The 18,990-nt window shown below is 36.2% G+C and overlaps 1 protein-coding gene across 9 annotated transcripts in view; it reads left to right on the top strand.

Moving 5' to 3' along the window:
* HDAC9 (histone deacetylase 9) overlaps window positions 1–18,990 on the top strand; it is a 1,064,374-nt gene that overhangs the window by 480,550 nt on the left and 564,834 nt on the right. For 6 of the 9 annotated variants that reach the window (XM_079931742.1, XM_079931741.1, XM_079931736.1 and 3 more), the window contains exon 3: window positions 9,022–9,084. In XM_079931742.1, the coding sequence (XP_079787868.1) occupies window positions 9,022–9,084 (63 nt within the window). Of the gene's footprint in view, window positions 1–2,968; window positions 3,495–8,394; window positions 8,791–9,021; window positions 9,085–18,990 lie in introns of those variants that run through there. The other 3 variants (XM_079931738.1, XM_079931739.1, XM_079931737.1) reach the window with 3 other exon arrangements.

The following is an 18,990-nucleotide window of genomic DNA, read 5'->3' as shown; positions in this document are numbered from 1 at the left end:
CCTTGATTTCAGACTATACTACAGAGCTACAGTAAACAAGACAATATGGTACTGGCACAAAAACAGAAACATAGATCAATGGAACAAGATAGAAAGCCCAGAGATAAACCCACGTACCTATGGTCAACTAATCTATGACAAAGGAGGCAAAGATATACAATGGAGAAAAGACAGTCTCTTCAATAAGTGGTTCTGGGAAAACTGGACAGCTCCATGTAAAAGAATGAAATTAGAACACTCCGTAACACCATACACAAAAATAAACTGAAAATGGATTAGAGACCTAAATGTAAGGCCGGACACTATAAAACTCTTAGAGGAAAACATAGGAAGAACACTCTTTGACATAAATCACAGCAAGATCTTTTTAGATCTATCTCCTAGAGTAATAGAAATAAAAACAAAAATAAACAACTGGGACCTAATGAAACTTCAAAGCTTTTACACAGCAAAGGAAACCATAAACAAGACGAAAAGACAACGCTCAGAATGGCAGAAAATATTTGCAGACGAATCAATGGACAAAGGATTAATCTCCAAATATATAAATGGCTCATGCAGCTCAATATTAAAGAAACAAAGAAGCCAATTGAAAAATGGGCAGAAGACCTAAATAGACATTTCTCCAAAGAAAACATACAGATGGCCAAGAAGCACATGAAAAGCTCCTCAACATCACTAATTATTAGAGAAATGCAAATCAAAGCTACAATGAGGTATCACCTCACACCAGTTAGAATGGGTATCATCAGAAAATCTACAAACAACAAATGCTGGAGAGGGTGCGGAGAAAAGGATACCTTCTTGTATTGTTGGTGGGAATGTAAATTGATTCAGCCACTATGGAGAACAATATGGAAGTCCCTTAAAAAACTAAAAATAGAATTACCATATGATCCAGCAATCCTACTACTGGGCGTATACCCAGAGAAAACCATAATTCAAAAAGACACATCCACCCCAATGTTCATTGCCGCACTATTTACAATAGGCAGGTCATGGAAGCCACGTAACTGCCCATCGACAGACGAATGGACAAAGAAGTTTTGGTACATATATACAATGGAATATTACTCAGCCATAAAAAGGAACGAAATTGAGTCATTTGTTGAGACGTGGACGGATGTAGAGGCTGTCATACAGAGTGAATAAGTCAGAAAGAGAAAAACAAATATCGTATATTAACGCATGTATGTGGAACCTAGAAAAGTGGTACAGATGAACCGATTTGCAGGGCCGAAGTTGAGACACAGATGTAGAGAACACACGTATGGACACCAAGGGGGAAAACCGCTGTGAGGTGGGGATGTGCTGAACTGGGCGATTGGGATTGACATGTATACACTGATGTGTATAAAATTGATGCCTAATAAGAACCTGCAGTATAAAAAAACAAACAAACAAAACTACTAAACTTTCTTTGGGTTATTTGTATGGAAATATGTTAATATAAATGTTTCAGACATTTCATGAAATTTCTAAAAATCTCATATGTTCTGGTATAATGTTATAAGTCATAATTCTAGTTATTACTTTAAAGTGTATATCTCAGAAATAACTAAATTTCCTTGTCAATTGCATTATTGTGAACTTTCATCAAATCTTTAACTGTGGTCATTTAAAAAAAAAAAAAAAATGAAAAGGAGTTTCCCAGATGGGAAAGAGTGGAAAAGCATTCTGGATTACAAGAACAGCATGTGCAAAGGCATGGAAGAATGAAGGATCTGTGTGGGTAATACCAAGAAATTGTATGTTCATGAATTTTGAAAAAGAAAGTAAAGGATCAAGTTACTAAGTCATGTTGTGGTCAGAACCTGAATGGCCTTGGAGGCCATGGTTCTTTGTTCTTGGCTCTGATTTAAGGGTCCTGAAATAGGAAAGATTCCATATCCATGGGATGTCTGATGAACTTAGTGATAGAGCCAATTGCAAATGTTTGTACTTTAATTATATGCCATTGCTATAAACAGTTTTGATCAGTCAAAAAATAAGTACAGTATATTTTGGGTGCTTGCTATTTCTAAAATTTGGTAGTTGGCACCCAACTAGATCGAATTTTGAAGTCAGAATTTAATTGCAACATTAAAAGAAAATGTTGCTATTTTCGGAAGCAAGCATCCCAGCATTCTCTTGATTTAACTTGGTGATAGGTAATAGTTTGGTATGGTAAATACCAGTCGATCTTTGTGGCAAGAAATGATGTTTCTGGGTTTATTTTCTGATGTCTGCTATACTTTTATTAGCATGTGGAAATTAGTCTTATTACAGCTCTGAAATGTAGTATCCATCCAGATGCTAACTATGACTATTAATTTTAGGTGATCAGAATCCCATTTATTTCCAAAATGATAAATATTAAAGGTACAGCTACATAATAATGAAACACACTTTGTAGTATAATATAAAATTTAAAATTTGAGGCATACCAAATAGCAAAGTTAGAATGCTAATTTTACTTAATTGGAATTCTCCCAGAATTTTTATTTTCATAGCCCTATAGACCAAAATAGTGTTTTTGTCTTGAAACTAAGATTTGTACTAATAGTTTGTGGTGTTATAAACACCTTGTACATACAGAGTTTGGTAAACATAGCATAGGTTAGCCAAGCTTATACAATTTGAAATACAAACCAGTATTTCAAAGTAGATGCTGTTAAAAAGAGAAAATGGTCTTTTCATACCTTGAATATTAAGTGGTCTTCTTCAGTCTATTAGCAAGTTTAATTATTTTCATTTTGAAAAAGTATTCTGTAATAATAATGTTTAATTTGAAATTGGACCCAAAATAGATAATTTATTTATACCTTTAGCCATCTAATCATTGCTTTGGAAAGAATGGTCTTATCTACTGGTTCTCAAACTTTACTGTTTATCAGAATCACTGAGAGGGCCTGTAAAATTCAGATTCCCACCAGAGATTTTCATTTAGTAGTTCTGGCCCAATAAATTGCATTTCTAACAAGTTCCCTGATGATCCTGATGCTCTTAATCTGCTAAAAATAGAATAAATCATGGATCAGCATATCCACTTTGAAGGGAAGAGTTAGAGAAGAAATCATTTTCAATCAAAGCAAGGCAAATAATTCTAGAGGTTTGTTGAAGTTGTTGTTTTGTTCTCTTATGGAACAGTCTCCTGGAATTCCACTGCTGATGTGTTTTCGCAGACCCTTTGGGTCCAGGCAAGATTTCCTTTTCTGAAGATCATTTGGTAGCCAATTAGGTTGTTATAGTACAGAGGAATCACTCGTAAACTTAGTGTCCACTATTTAATAAGAGACAGAAAATTCAGAAAAATAAGCTACTTAGTTCAGAGTAAAAATTAGTACATTATACTTTCCCTCTCCTTCCTGTTCCTCGGGGGTCTAGGAATCAAGTCAGTTGCCTGCAGGCAAGTGTGTATAACTTTACTGATGTGACAGTACTTTGAGAAATGTGAGGATGGGAGCAACAGCAACATGAGTGAGAAAGAGTGAGCAGAGGACTTACAGCTCTTGGTGAGTAATTTGTAGCTTTCTTGTAAAGCACAATTCAGTACTTCAGGCAAACCAATTTTAAATCTTACTGCACCTGGATTCTAGAACCATAAGTTTTGGTACTGCATGAAAAGTCTGTGCTTGATTACAGATGAACAGTGGATGTATTATTGTGGTAGAATAAATTAGGTTCTACTACCTCCTTTGCTTTTTTCCAGTGGAGTCTTCAGTCATGTTATTTGTGGAAATATTTTGATGACATGTAGATTTTTTTAATCCATAATTTAAATTTTTAATTAAAATTGAATTTAAATGTTTAATTTTTTTTGTTTTGCCTATATACCCATAAAAAGAATTGGAATTATCATAATTATTCTTGAATGACATTTTGCATTAGGATTCGATGCCCATTCCCATTTTTTATTAAATTGGGAACCTGGTTTTTTGCCCTATTCTTTTTCACTTATTATTTAAATAAATGTAAAATATAATTAGATCAATTTCCAAAATGTTTATTAAATTGAATTAAAATTTATTATATTACAATTTCAAAAACTGCCCAGCTATTCTAGGCTGACATTTGTATTAGCTTCTTACTGTTCTTATAATATAAAATTTATTATCTTTTTTCCTTGTCAGTAAATTGGTTTTATAAATACCTAGAAAGAAACTTAGTCACATTTCTTTACCAACATTGTTGAGATGATATGAGAAGCATTACCGCAACATTCTTAATATTTAAGTTCTTGGATAATAGACGTAATCAATATACTTGGTGGTAGGTTTTAATAACGCTATCTTTTCCTCCCAGAAACAAGTGGTGTCTATTTTATGATAAGTGTCCAATGTCTTTTCACTCTAAGTTTTCATTATCAAGAGTTGAAAGACAAGACTGCTAATGGCAAAAAATGCTGAAAGAATGCAGGGATGAAATATGAATAAACCTCAAATTAAATAACTTGGTCAAAATGAAGAAGACCCATTATTTATACTGTTCTATGTGGATTGCCCTCTCCTGGTACCTCTGAGAATGGAGGATTACGAACTCTTTTGAGTTTTATTTTATTTTATTTCTTATGATTATAAAAGCTTTGAGACTATTTTTTGTAGATTGAGGGCATAATTTAAATGTAAAACGACAAGAGATGTATATTACGTCAACGCAGATGGTCCCCAATGTCAATGGTTCAGTTACCGAACCAAGTTCGTCCTGCCCGACTCACAGCAAGCCAGAACGCTGAAACACGGGAGATTTGCAGCTAAGAGAGGGCTTATTCGAAAGGCAGCCCAGCGAGGAGACAGGAAAACAAATCTCAAAGGCCAAGGGCTAGGGGTATTGATGGGATAAAGAATAAAGAAGCAGGGTGGTCTGAGGCATGGGGAGCCTCGGGAGCGTGGGGAGCATGGGAAAGGTGATTGGAAAAAGGTGCGGGAATTGTCTTTAGGTGCTGGGATAACAAAGCTACAGGCCTCTGCAAGTTCAAAAGGTCACCTCACGGGCCCTCGGCATGCCCATGTGAAGAGTCCGTGGTCTTACCCAGTCTTAACCACCTCAGCTCAAACCACATGCAGCTGACTCCAAGTTCCTGGAAAACTACTCAGGCAAACATCTTATTGTGTAGACCACCTGCTCTTGGAGGACATGCAAATCTTAAAACACCTTGATTAGTCCAGGCAGGTGAAATGGATTTGGCTAATCATTACCCAGAGTTTCAGTTCCATTTACGATTTTTCAGCTTCACTGTGGTGCGAAAACAGTATGCATTCAGGAGAAACTACAGTTGAAATTTCGATATTCTATGAAGATGCTGGGCAGCAGTAGTGAGCCACAGCTCCTAGTCTGCCACGGTGATCACTGGGTAGATAACTGATACACTTAAAACCATTCTGTCTTTCACTTTCAGCACAGCATTCAATTACATGAGATATTCAATACTTTATTATAAAATATGCTTTGTGTTAGATGCTTTAGTCCTCCTGTAGGCTTCTGTAAGTGTTCTGAGCATGTTTACAGTAGGCTAGGATTAGCTATGATGTTTGGTAGCTATGATGTTAGGTATATTAAATGCATTTTGACTTAATGATGTTTTTCATTTAGAGGTTTATCGGGAAGCAACCCCATCTTAAGTTAAGGAAGATCTGTACTAGGATTTTTGCTGTCCCTCTTATGTTTATCACTAGTTTTACATATTCTGTTTAAAACCACTCTGAGACAATTAAGAGTGATTCTATTTTTCACAAGTAGATAATATTAAAATTTATTCTCAATATCTCCGATAATTATTTGCATTGTAAGGGACAAGATGGTGGACTAGAAAACATGAATGCTAGACCTACTTAGCTAGAGTACCTGTTCGAAACTAAGCAAGTCTCTTCAGTCATAACTCCATTAATGAGTGCTTTTGCATCTTTCATAACCCTCTAAAAAGTCTCTTTACTTTCTTCATGTGTAAAATAGGGAGATCATTTGTACTAGGTGAGTGGATTTCAGTTATTTTTTTCCTTCCTTTCCTTTCTCAGCTTTACTGAGATATAGTTGACATACAGCACTGTATGTTTAAGGTGTAGGGCATAATGATTTGACTTACATACATCATCAGTGACTACCACAATAAGTTTAGTGAGCATTCATCTAATATATCATCTAATATAGGTACAAGATAAATTGAAAAGGAAAAAAATTTTTTCTTGTGATGAGAACTCTTGGGATATACTCTGTTAACAACTTTCATATAACACATAGCAGTGTTAATTATATTAATCATATATTAATTATGTTTTATATAATAATAACTATTATGTTGTACATTACAAATTCCTAGTACAACTGGAACTTTATACTTTTTAACCACCTTCATCCAATTCCCATCCCCCTACCCCTCACCTCTGGTTATCACAAATCTGATCTCTTTTTTTCCTTTATGAGTTTATTTGACTTGGAAATATGATTGACCTACAACACTGTGAGTTCCTCGTGCACAACATAATGATTGGATATTTCTATACATTACGAAATGATAGCGATGATAAGTCTAGTTACCATCTGTCGCCATACACCATAATTTTTTCTTAATATAAGAAGTCATTATTCAAAACAAATCTTACATACGCAAATGTAAACAGATGAAAATGAAGCTGCCCTGGTTCAGGGAAGAACGTCTTCTGGAGAACACCGAGTCAACTCCCAGGTACCTTGGCATCCTGGGGGACAGAGAGTTTGGACATCATTATAGACAATGTCTAAATTTCCTCCCAGGTCTAAAATGCTGTGGTTGCTTACATAATCTCTGAGATAAATTGCCAGGTCCACAGTATTTCCATCCCTGTAATTTTATACACCAGTTTCTTAATTGAGTGAAAGTTTACTTGCAAAAGCAGATGGAATTAAACAGTTTTTCCCATTGACAGGAACATAAGATTTTCATGTTTAGCTTAAGTCAAATGTAATTTGGAATAACTTTTTTATAAAAATTCTTATAATTTATCTGTTCAAATATAATTGCACAGTAAGTAGGAGTTAATCTATAAAAGTAGGAAAATTCAGTGCCCTTCTCTTCAGCAGTGAGTTATCTGCCTAATGACTTAACATGCTTCCTCCTTTTCACCAAAAATCTGTCTCCGTGTTCTCTTTCTTCTGCCCCACACTCTGCTTGACCAAGATCCCTCCTTCGCCAGGTCATCCTGGGAACCTTGAAATGCTCTGCTGTTTCCCCTTCCTTTTCTGTTGCTACTAATGCTTTAGGAGTTTTATTTTTTCTTGCTGAGCTAGTTTAGAAAAAGGAGAAGAGCTCCCATGACCAGTGGATTTTTCATTTTGGGGTTTGCTCTTGGGAGTGGCTAGATGCTAGCAACCCAATTTGTGATGCAGAATTTATTTGTCAGATAGAAATGATGTTAACTGTACACCAGAGACCATAGAATTTTTAGTACTAAATACTATATAGCTCATGTATAGGTGAATTCCACAATGTGTGTTGGTCTGGGAATCTATCAACTATTATAAATGCTATTTCTATAGAAAAGTGAGGTCTGTGTTTCAGGCAATCAATGTAGAAATGAATGCAGAACATTCGTAGTTGGGGACTGACCATATTTATTTATTGATCCACAGGTGCATATAATCTGTAACTCTGCACCATCCATAATTAAGTACCAACATTTACTTTTGCAGGTGAATTGAATTTAGTCTGAGAGGCTGAAATAGAGGGAACGTTTTTAGGTCTAAGCTGTGTGCATATATATATATATATATATATATATTAGATATAATAGAAACTGAATGCAATAAAATTGATAGGTGGTACTAAGATTACATTAGGATTTGTGAAACAGGACAATTGCCTTACAAAAATAGCAAGTAAAAAATCAAGCTAGTCCTTCATAAACATTTTATTCTGGGGTGTGCTTGTTTTCTGAAACTACCTCTACTAAATCTCCTGTCAGTCTTAAAACTAGAAGGCAGAAAAGCTTCTAGTGCTACAGCCAACTGCAGTGTAGCCAGAGAAACAGGCAACAAAAATAGAACACCAGGATTGCTGAGCGTGGGTGAGGCAGAAACCACATTATGAGCAAAAGCTTCCAGTATTATTTTAGAACCAATACAGAGCTCTGCACTTCTCTCCTCTCTCTTCCAAAAACACATACTACAAAAATAAAATGAAATGAAATGTATGTGCATTTGCCCTCTTAGAACTATGATTCTTAATTTTTTTTTTCCCCTTCCTTTCTTTGGAAGCGAATCGCCAGTATGGAAACAGTGTGTAAAAGCAAGCTTGGAGGGAGGAAAGAGTTAATTGCTTTTAAGGCCCTGCAATAGAGAATTATGGTTTGAAAGATAGAGGCTGGACAGCTGGGTTTGCTGGGGTATTTTTAAATGCATTAATGCAGGCTCCAATCACTCGGCCATGCTTGACCTATTTTTGGCTCAGGCCGACCATTGTTCTATTTCTGTGCCTGTGGGCCATGCTGTTGTTGATTCATATGCAAATGCATTATCACTAGCTTTAGCCAACTTGAGCTGAGAGAGACCAGAGAGGGGGAAGAGACACACACAAACAGATAGGAGAAGGGCACCGGCTGAAGCCACTTGCAGGACTGACTGACGGTTCTCACAACGAAACTCTAGCAGCCTGAGGAACTAAAAGCCAGGTTTAATTGGTTTCTTTTTCTCGTGGGTAGAGTTAATATTTTTCTACTTATTTTGACAAAGCAATAACCCCGAAGCACATTCCTAGTTCCCACCTGCTTTTAGTTTCCGGTGTAGCCTAAACTCCAGAGAGCCTTAGCATCCACTCGGTCCTTTCTGCTTTGTACACAGGTTGGTAACGTGGGAAAAGTGTCCAGGTCTTTTGAAAAGTGTGTGTTAACAGAGAGGAAACCATTGTTGAAGCTGATCCTCTGCTTCTTTTCCTCGGGGTGGAGGGAGGACCAGCCAGGGTAACTCCTGGGGCCCGTACACTGAGCAGCGATGAATCTTTCAGTAGCTGAAGTAAGAGTGATTGGAATATGCTGCAGACAATTTACGAGACTGACTCGTGTTTTTCTTCAGATGGGGTGGCTGGACGAGAGCAGCTCTTGGCTCAGCAGAGAATGCACAGTATGATCAGCTCAGGTAAGACCCTTTTTTCATAACTGAGACCTTTTACGTGTGAAAAGGGATTGACTTGGGAAATGAAGCTCCGGAAAGCACCTCTGTTAAGGGTTTGCTGCTTTTTGGTGTTGATGTTGCTATTTTCTTGGCGTCTAGGAGGGTTTTAGATCCCTTCCATTACTGTTTCTGTGAATATTCAGTCTGCTCAGGGACAGGCTGCTTCTGAATGAAATCTCTAAGCTTCTGATGAAGGATGGGACTGAGATAAGTAAAATGTACTTGGGGGTGTTTTGCCTGACTATGCCACTAGAAAAAGGAGATCAGTACTGATTGTAAGGGTTTTCTAATGGGACTTTAAAATAATCAGGTAAGTTCATATCGGGGCTGCAGCTTACATTGCAGTCTCCTCTAGCCGGGTGATTTTATATTTACAGTGTGCCTACAGAAGCACATCTATTTATAGACCTACCTTCTGAAATGTGTTTGCTACAGGAGTTGTGAAGGTAGTTTTAATTGTGGCTTTTTCTCCTAAGCCCAAAATGAAACTGCTTAAGGATGAAATAAAATTATTATTAGCAGATGGTTATTTTAATTTTCTTCAAAACATTTGGGGAGTCTACATTGTCAGGCAGATGCGAGGGCATAACACACATATAAAGGTGTTATATGCAGGTGCAACGTTTTAAAGAATAACAGTAACAGATTCCGATTTTTAGTTTCCCCGTGTATGTGCTTGTGCCTTCAAGGAGCTGTGCTGATGGAAGATGAAGCTTGTCAACTTTATCAATTTCTGTTTGTTAAAAGAGCAGGCTCTCCGGGCGATGGCACATACTTGTAATTGTTGCTTTTCATATTTATTCCCTACAGCTAGTTCCTAAAGCTTGGGGGACTTTTTGTTTTGTTTCTCTTCTGAGTTCTTCCATCTAAATTGGCTTAAAGTTCTCCCTCACATCTTCTGTGTTCCTATGTGCACGTAATCGTAATTATAGATCACCACCTAGATTTCCATGGTAAGAATGCGGCATAAAGCAGCGTCTACTTGGTAGAGCTAGAATGGGAAGAAATATTCCACAGGTAGGCATAATGTCTGTTTTAGTATTGAACACCTTCTCATCCCTGAATCTATGTTTGAAGCAAGTTTTCTTAAACCTTGGTTACTTAGGATGATTTTAAGGTCCTTCTGTTGACCCCAGTTTTTCAATGAATCAGAATAAAATATCAATTTTGTGTAATTTGGTGTGTTTACACTTAAGTAACAGGACTTACATTAATTAGTAGTGCCTGCTTATGGAAAGCAAACGTACCAGAATTTCATTATGGTTTATTATCTTTGCGGCTGTAAAGTTGACAAAAGCTTGCGGAGGGGTCAACCGGAATGTCTCCGACGGAACCGGTCACTTAGCATTTTATTTTTTAAATATCCACCAACTCTATAAAAATTACTATTTTAGATGTCTTTTCAGTATTACACTTTATCCTTTTAGTCCTTACCTCTGTATTACAAGTTTCCTATTTCTTTCACGTGGTAGAAACAAAGCTGTACCTTTCAAGCAGATACTGTCTGCTGGCATTGAACCTTGCTACAGGTGTTTGCAAGCTTCACTGTCTCAGCGTCTTTGATAATCATACATAAATTTACTCCAATTTCAGTTGAGATTGTCATTTTCCTGACATTTAATGATTTTTATACAAAGCAACAGTATTTTCAAGCAGGGAAGCACTTGAGACTGTCTGTGCTATTGTCAGTTTTACAGGAAGCAACATTTAAGCACCAGCTGTTAAACGAAAAGTGATGTCAATTGACAACTCCCAAACCTGTCTGATATAAATAAGGAAAAACTCCAAGTTCTATTTATTTTTAAAATTTGAAACATAAAAACATTTGCATTCTTCCCACCATGTCCTGTAACATTTGCTTTTGTTTAATATATTATTATATGCCCTTAAATTTAATTCCCCTAGTTTTTATTGTATACTTCTGAGACAGTGGCTCTCAAAGGTGCCGTCACCAGGAGTATTTTACAAAATACCGATGTCTGGGTCCACCCCTAGAGTTTCTGATTTAAACGGTATTAGAAACATCCTGGACATTGGGATTTTAAAAATCCTGAGCAATTCTAATATGCAGCAAACTTTGGGTATCACTGATACAGGGGAAGGGGGAGGTGATGGGATGCTGGTGACCCATATCAATAGGGTTGGCCCTTTAAGTTAATTGCTAAATTAGGGGTGTGTTTGTCCACATTTAGCTACAAATCTTGTTCAGCTGGCTTTTGGACCAGTGGTAGGGATATGATTGATAGGCTTAGAAATGGTTGGAGTCTTTGGATCTGAAAGAGAAAAAGATATATTGTGGCAGTGCAGGGTGGAGGGGGCACTGCTCGAGGAGTGGAAAGCTCTGTTCTAGCTAGAGCTCTGCTGTTAACCAGTTGTGGAACTGGTTTACTCACCTGTAAACTGAAGAATAATGATGTCCTCCTGCTTACCTCTTGACATTTCTGTGAAGTTCAAAGGTAACATGTCATTAATGTGTGCACTCACTGTTATTATTGCTATTTTTAATGAATGAACCTGGGTTTCTGGCTCTTCAATACCAAGGTCTATCTTGCTGAATGAGCCAGATGAGCTAGATTGCATGTCACATGGGGGAATGAATTTTAGTTTTGATAAATTTTTTTTAGTTATCTTATAAATCAGCTTTTTGTTTTGTTTCCCTGCTCTGATAAGAATTAAATTCTTTCCTTGGGTAAATGGTGACTTTAAATCAGAGTAGCATGGGTATGTGTGTATTTTCTGTGCAATGTCTTCTTAATAGTCAAAGGCAAAGAAGCTGCAGAATATGTAATTGGACAGTGAGATCCCAACAGCAGATTTCTTGAGATTAATTGTTTAAAAAGCTTTGTTCTGTTGTTAGTCGTTGCTTTAGAGTTCCCATTTGTTTTTCTAGTTGTGTTGGATACTATGCATTAAGCTAGATGACTTTTTTCTTCAGAGCTCTTTATATACTATTAAATTGCAAGTGTTTTATATGGTTCCATTTTTTTCCTAATACTGACCCAGCCAGGCTAGACATCTAAAGTAGAATTAGGTTCTACAATGTAGTCTGTTAATATCTTTTTAATAAAAAGCTTTATAATATTGAATCTCGGAATTTGGTACGAGTGACACATTTTGCCAGGTCGGTCTCCACTTTTGTGGCCTGTGTGGGCCAATATAAGTGATAACTGGCAGAAGCTGAAGCATGTGCAAACATTGACTCAGGTCACTCAGCAGTAGCTGGCAGAATTCGGGGTGTTCTGTTGCCAGGCATGTTGCTTAATGCGTTGGACAGCAGAGCTTTCCAGACAATATTGGAATGATTATTATGAAAGAATTTCCTAGAGTTTGTACAGCATCAGTGTAAAATACATTTACAATAAGGAAAAGTCGTGTTTTCACTATGCATTCTTATTTTTGGGTACAAAAGAAAAACATTTAAATCTAAATTCTGAATTTCTTTTGAGGAAAATGTTTCTTTACCCTTTCAGAATCCTTTTATCTCCGTGGTGTGTATTGTCGAGGGAAAAGGAACATTTTAGATTCAGTAGTCATTTATGTCTACTTGGAAAGCAGAATCTAATTATGAAAATGTAAGTCTGTGAAATGCTCCTGTCATGTCAAGAATCACTTCTGGTATTCCCCATAATTACTATTTTTGCTGTTCTCTAACTCAGGTTATCTTCACTTACAAGGCTGTTATCAATTGAAATATTTGATACGTAGCAATCAAAAAGCTAGATATAAGTAGGCCCGTTGAGGATGGGGACAAGAATGAGTATTTTCTTTTTCTGTGGGTGATACAGGTGGCATAATTGTTGCTATGTGCTTTAAGTAAGAAAATTCAATAAAACCCCTCACAAGAATATAATAAGCCCAAATTCTGAATTTAAAGTGGTGAGTTTTGATTTTGGAGATGAGAAATTTGTAAATGTACGACATAATGTCTCACCACAGATAGATGATGAAGTGACCCTAAAATAGTATAAGCCAGCAACCCACCCCCAACACCATACACAATACTTAGCACTGACTGAGCGAAGAAAATGATATGACCTAATGCAACATATCTCAGAAACTGGTAGTTAAGGGAAAAAGGGAGGCAGGGATCTTTGATCAGAACAGAGAGACTTAACAGGGCCTGAATCCTGTTCCTCCTTAGAATTTTACTGACAAGAGGACAACTTCCTGAAAATTCTCACTAACGTTCCCGTATCTGGAGAGAAGCAAACTGAGTGGATATCCTCAGCTTTTGGTGGCGGTGGTGTTTTTTCTTGTAACTGAGGAATAGTAGAAAGGATTCTGGAAGAGAAACTGGTGAAATGGAGGAAGGTGAACAAACACTATGTCTCTGGAGAAATGAAGACTTCAGAGCAACACTCTAAATTGGGAAAATGACCCATAGCTCTTTGCAATGAAATACCCTTCCCCAACTAATCTTATAGATCCCACCAAGAAAAAAAAAAAAATCACCTTCACTGAATCCATGGAATTGTCTAATAATTGCTCCCCACAAATAGGAAAATAAATTCCATAAAATAAGAGCTCGGAGATGAGATGATATTGATAAAACAGTAGAATGGGATGAAAAGGATATTTTAGGTCTAGGGAAACAAATTTAGAATGAAAACATGATGATTATAGAAGAGAAATACCCATTAGAAATAGCGGGGAACAATAGGCACCAGTGACAATCTTTACCAACAAAGAGGAAAGGCTGGAGACAGAGGGATGAAAAAGGAAAATGGATTAAAGCAATTGGAGAGAAGTCAGTAGTAAGAAAGACAAAGACAGTGTAACAAAAAGATTATTTATGTCCTTGAAGTTGATATTCCAAAACGTTGCAATAGAAGATCACTTTGTAAAAATGAAGAAAGATTATTTCAGTGAAAAGGAAAAAAGAAAAAGAAGTCTGCAGATTGAAAGAACTCCCGTCTTTTAGGAAAATTTGCTGCAAGTGCTCATCACAGAGACATAGCCTAACTGGGCTATTGAATTTCAAATGATAAATAATTCCTCAGGGGTTCAGGCAGGTAAGGCAAAGATCTACAGTGAGGGAGAGGGGGGAGGAAGAGAATGTGTGAAACTCTAGAAGCTTTATCAAACTTATCCAGCACTCAGTGCCAGAAGATAATGAAGAAAAATCTCTGAAGCTGAAAAAGAAGTACAACACAGTGTTCCACCCAGGGCAGATGTTATTAAAGTATAGAGAAAATGGGTAGGCAAGTTCAACATTCTCAAACATGACCTAGACTGCTTGACAGGGAAACCCACTCAATGAAAAAATGAGCTTGGAACAAAAGCAAAAAATGAAATTCAGTCGGAAGTAGAGAAAGCATAGTAAGGTTAATGGGGCAAAAATTGAATCCTTTTTAAACAACTATGAGATTGTGCTTGTAGGAGAGAAAGCAAATTTTATGAAGTAGGGCAATGAAAAAATATTCATAAAGCTCTCATCCATATGAGGCACTGGGGAGAGGTGAAATGCAAGGATGTGTGAAAGTGCTAATATCATCTCCTTTCTGAGCAGGGACAGACTCCCTGCTGCTTAAAATAGAAACACGTGGTTAAAAAAAAGATCTAAATACTGATTTCTTTTTAGTAGTGTCTTCATTTAATCTTAGAGATATCTTTTTGGAAATAGTACCTCATATAGGAAGGAAGCATTTAGTATGTTTATAGTCCCTTCAGTTACAGTTTTTCATTATTAAATTCATTTAAATTTAATGTTTATTAAATAAAAATAACTTTGGTGATATGATCTCATTTTATAAGAGTATATTTTATTTATCAATCTCCCAGAATAATTCATATATAAGTAGAAGGAAATCAGGAAAAACTGTGTGTGGAGGTGGTCGGAGGGGAGCTTTGGTTTCCATTGTCATGAGTTTTTGCCTTGTGTGTGAATTTTTATAATATGCATATATTTTCTAAAGTGTTTCTTACACACCCACACATGAAGCTACTATGCCAAAATACTAACAGTGATTAACTGTAAGTAGTAGGTATATAAGCTAGGTTGTCTCCCATCGCGAGTAACAGAAAATCGTATTCGAAGTAACAATGACAAGGGAATTTAATCATTTAGTGAAATAGCATGGTACTCAGGCAGCACCAGGGGCGTCAGTAGTATCAACAGGTTCTTCAAACTGTTCTTCTCTGCTGGCCTGAGAGTTTGTATCGTCCTAAGTCTGTTTCCTCCAATAGTCTCAAATTGATTGTAGCAGTTCCAGACGTTGTCTACATGCATGGTAAATTCCAGAGACATAGATGAGAAAAGTTTGCTTTCTTGGATGTTTTCTTAAGGAAGTTTTTTACCCAAAATTTCTCTAGCAGGTTTTCCTTCATAACTCATTGACCAAAAGAGCATCACCTGCCCATATATTAGCAAGTCATTGAAAAGAAGAATGAGACCCCTATGATAGCTCCTTAGGACCATGACTGAGCCAGGGAGGGTGGAGGCGACAGCTAATAATCTAGTTTCTATAAGGAAGAAGAAAGGGTGGGCAGAATAGATGTTGGCTAGGCACCACAGTATTTGCTACAGTGTTTGTTGGTAGTTGGACTTTTCTTCTTTGTAATTTTCTTTAGTTTGTAATTTCTCAAAATACAAATAAGTGAAGGAAGTGGGCTATGTAATTTCTCTTTCAATTGAATTGTGTTACTTCATTTTCATGAAGATATGCATCCATTTAAACACCAATAAAATTTTTTAATAGTATTGAATAGAAATTAGTTGTGGAAGAAGACTGGATGCCTCTAGGTTGCAAGTCATTTTTTTAGAAAGGAGGAAAATCAACACTGTGAACTGGTGCATTACAAGCATTTATTAGAAATTTGAGTAAAATATTCATTTCTTGTTGGCTTTGAGGGATACAGAAAACATTAACAGAAATTTATGTCATAATATGTAAACTTTTTGGTATATTAAGGAGGGTTTTCTTTAAAATATTCAGAATGCAGTTTCTTTGCCAGTATGTTGTTATAGTTATTACATTTTCAGAGTAATGAACAATTTTAACAATCTGGAATGGTAACTACATTTTAACATTTTTTTTTCCTGAATTGGAATACTTTGAAAACAATTTAATTGGAATAAAAGCCCATGAAAATGACTTTAAAACAAGCCTTCTTTAGATGAAATTCAAAGATATTTTGGCATGTGCTTCAAAACAGTGTGTCAATGCCATGGTCTATCCCATTCTTCAAAGGAAGTTGAGGTTCTAGTGGTTATTAGCTTGAGAGGCGAAATGCCCTTACAACGGACAGTTTTCCCTTTTGTAATCTTGGGGGATTGACAGTTGGGATATGAAAGGACAAGAAAATACCTTGTTCCCACTAGTTCTATTCTTCTTCCACCAAGTCAGTTGCACAAAACAAATTTAATTTAAACAAATATTTTTACAGTACTAAACGACGTGTATACTTTTAAGTGTTATCAGAGAACATTTTGTTTAGGTGCTCCATAAATACAAAACTAAGTCATTCTTATGTTTTATAAAAATATCAGTTCTATTCATTATTTCCATGTTAAATTTTCAATAGTGATGGGCCTTTTATATATGGTGTTTTAAAAATACCCAGTAATTAAATCCAATGAAAGCTACATTTAAGGAAGAAGGAAATTTACCAAACCACAGAGTGTAACTAGTCATTTACTTATGATTAAACTCTTTGCATGTTGATAAGGTTGGAAATACCCCAGAACTTCACTTTTTTGCTTCTTCCCCTCATGATCTACCACTTGTGTTTGAGATGTTCAATTCGTAATTTATATGCAGTATTGACACAATTGTAGCCATGTGGATGTCATTTTCAATTATTCGAGGTAAGTTTTGGTGGGTGGCTAAGGCACGACATTTCCAAACTCGGTTAAAATATGAGAATGTCATGTAGTTTTTTCAAAATTTGAAATTAAAAGCAAGCAAGAAAAGAAACCTGGGAAAATTTCACTGAATTTCCATTAAATTACATTGTGGCCTGGGAGTTCTTGCTTTAGTAGAAACATGTTTACCCAGAAAGTTTTCAGGGAACCCCACATAGGATGAACTAGAAAAGCTGTTGGTGAATTGAACTCGATTTTAAGTTTTATTTGTGGTGATGTTTTTTGAGTCTGCTTTCAAATAGAATTCAAGTATGTATTTTGAGTCTGTGATTTTATATCAGGAACTACTCATTTTAGATTAGAAACAACAATTATCAGTATTAGATAACATTTTTATGGTTTTTCTGCCACATTCCCCTCTGATCCAGTTGTTTAGTCTCAGTTTAGGAGGTCAGTGATTGGACCTATATATTCTCACTTCTTTTTTTTAAAATCATTGTCATTCTTATTATTGATATAATGAGCTAATGTTTCAAAGCTTTTTCTGTACCAGGCATTGTTTTATCATTTAATACTCTCCACAGCTTGAAGAGGTATACAATAGTTGTAGCATATTGTGCAGATGAGGACATAGTTTCAGTGAACTTACGGATGGTCATCATGGCTAGGAGCTGGCAGGGTCAGGTATGAACTTGTGCTTGTTTCATGTCCCTGCCACTTTTTCTCAAAGAGAAAAATATTTAGCATAGGATAAAGTTTTTCACATCTGTTTTGTGCTAAAAATGTGGAGTCAACTGTACTTATAGACAAACATCTAGGTACACTTCTTAGTCCTGGGATGTTTACAGCCCACATAAGCAAATCTGTTGAAAGGCTTTCTGGAACAGCCTTACTTCACAGTTCCAGAGCTTGGTATTTAAATTGGAGTAAGTTAACAAGATTCCGAGCTGAGACCAACTTAAGGCAACCTCCAGAATTCCATGAGATTGATAATACATGGAGTAATGAGCAGACACTGTGGACAGAACCAGTATTCCCCATGCAGTTTGCCATTGCTCACAGTAACATCTCACAAAGCATAAAGGTAAGGTTTATACCACTTCAAAAGAACACGATTATTAATGTATTTTAGCTGGAGAAAGTTTGTTTTTCAAATGTTAGCACTGTGGGGCTCAGTTTCTTTCAACCAAAGTATTTGAATTATACCCACCCTGGTCTTTACCTAGAAATAGGGGCAAGGAGAGGTTAATAAAGTTTGCGTCTCCACTCAAGTCTTGCTTTCAACATGCAATGTCAAATTTTTGAGCCAAAGAATGATCTTAACAAAATTTAGATTCTGCCTATTTTGAATATATATTGGTCCAATTTGGGTCCAATTTTGGGTGAAAATTGGATGGAAGTGTCCAATTTGATATTACATTTTTCTTTATCTTGAGTTAAATTTTCTTTCTTTGGATGAATATTGTATGTTCTATAGGTGGCTTATGCATAAAATTCACCAATTATATGCTAATCCAGTTATTCAAGACCCAACTCTTTGGTTTCCATCAACTGATTTTTATAATTCTATTTGCTCTGAGAATCTCAAGCCATCTTTATGAATCAATACATTGTAAAAGCATTATTGATTGTCATGTTAATGACCAACATAATTTATTGCCTTCCTAAGGGAAAGAAGCTTTCAGAAGATCATTAAATGCATTAAAATCTGCAAATGCCCACATGTCTGTGGCTCTCTTTAGCAGGCTGACTCCTTTGGGTCAGTTATTCTTAGCTCCGTATTTCTATCTTATGGCATTGCAGGTCTAAGATTAGCTTGTTAGGCGTTATCATGCCATCTGAGTTACCTCCTAATATAACTCTACACTGGAATGATTATTTATAGAAAGAGCATTCTGTCATTTTTGGGTTATTTCTAGTAGTTTAAATAAAGAAGAATAACATTCAAGTGAAACCACAGATTCCTTCCTGCTGCCAAAACAACATGATAACTGTCTGCTTAAGGGGCAATAATGTTTAAATGTGTGCTTAGGGTGATTGCAGAATTCTTTTTATCACTGCCACTC

Source organism: Stenella coeruleoalba, assembly GCF_951394435.1.
Source record: "Stenella coeruleoalba genome assembly, chromosome: 9".
Lineage (NCBI taxonomy): Eukaryota > Metazoa > Chordata > Mammalia > Artiodactyla > Delphinidae > Stenella > Stenella coeruleoalba.
The sequence above is the reverse complement of the archived record's forward strand: the minus strand, read 5'-3'. Positions and strand labels throughout refer to the sequence as shown.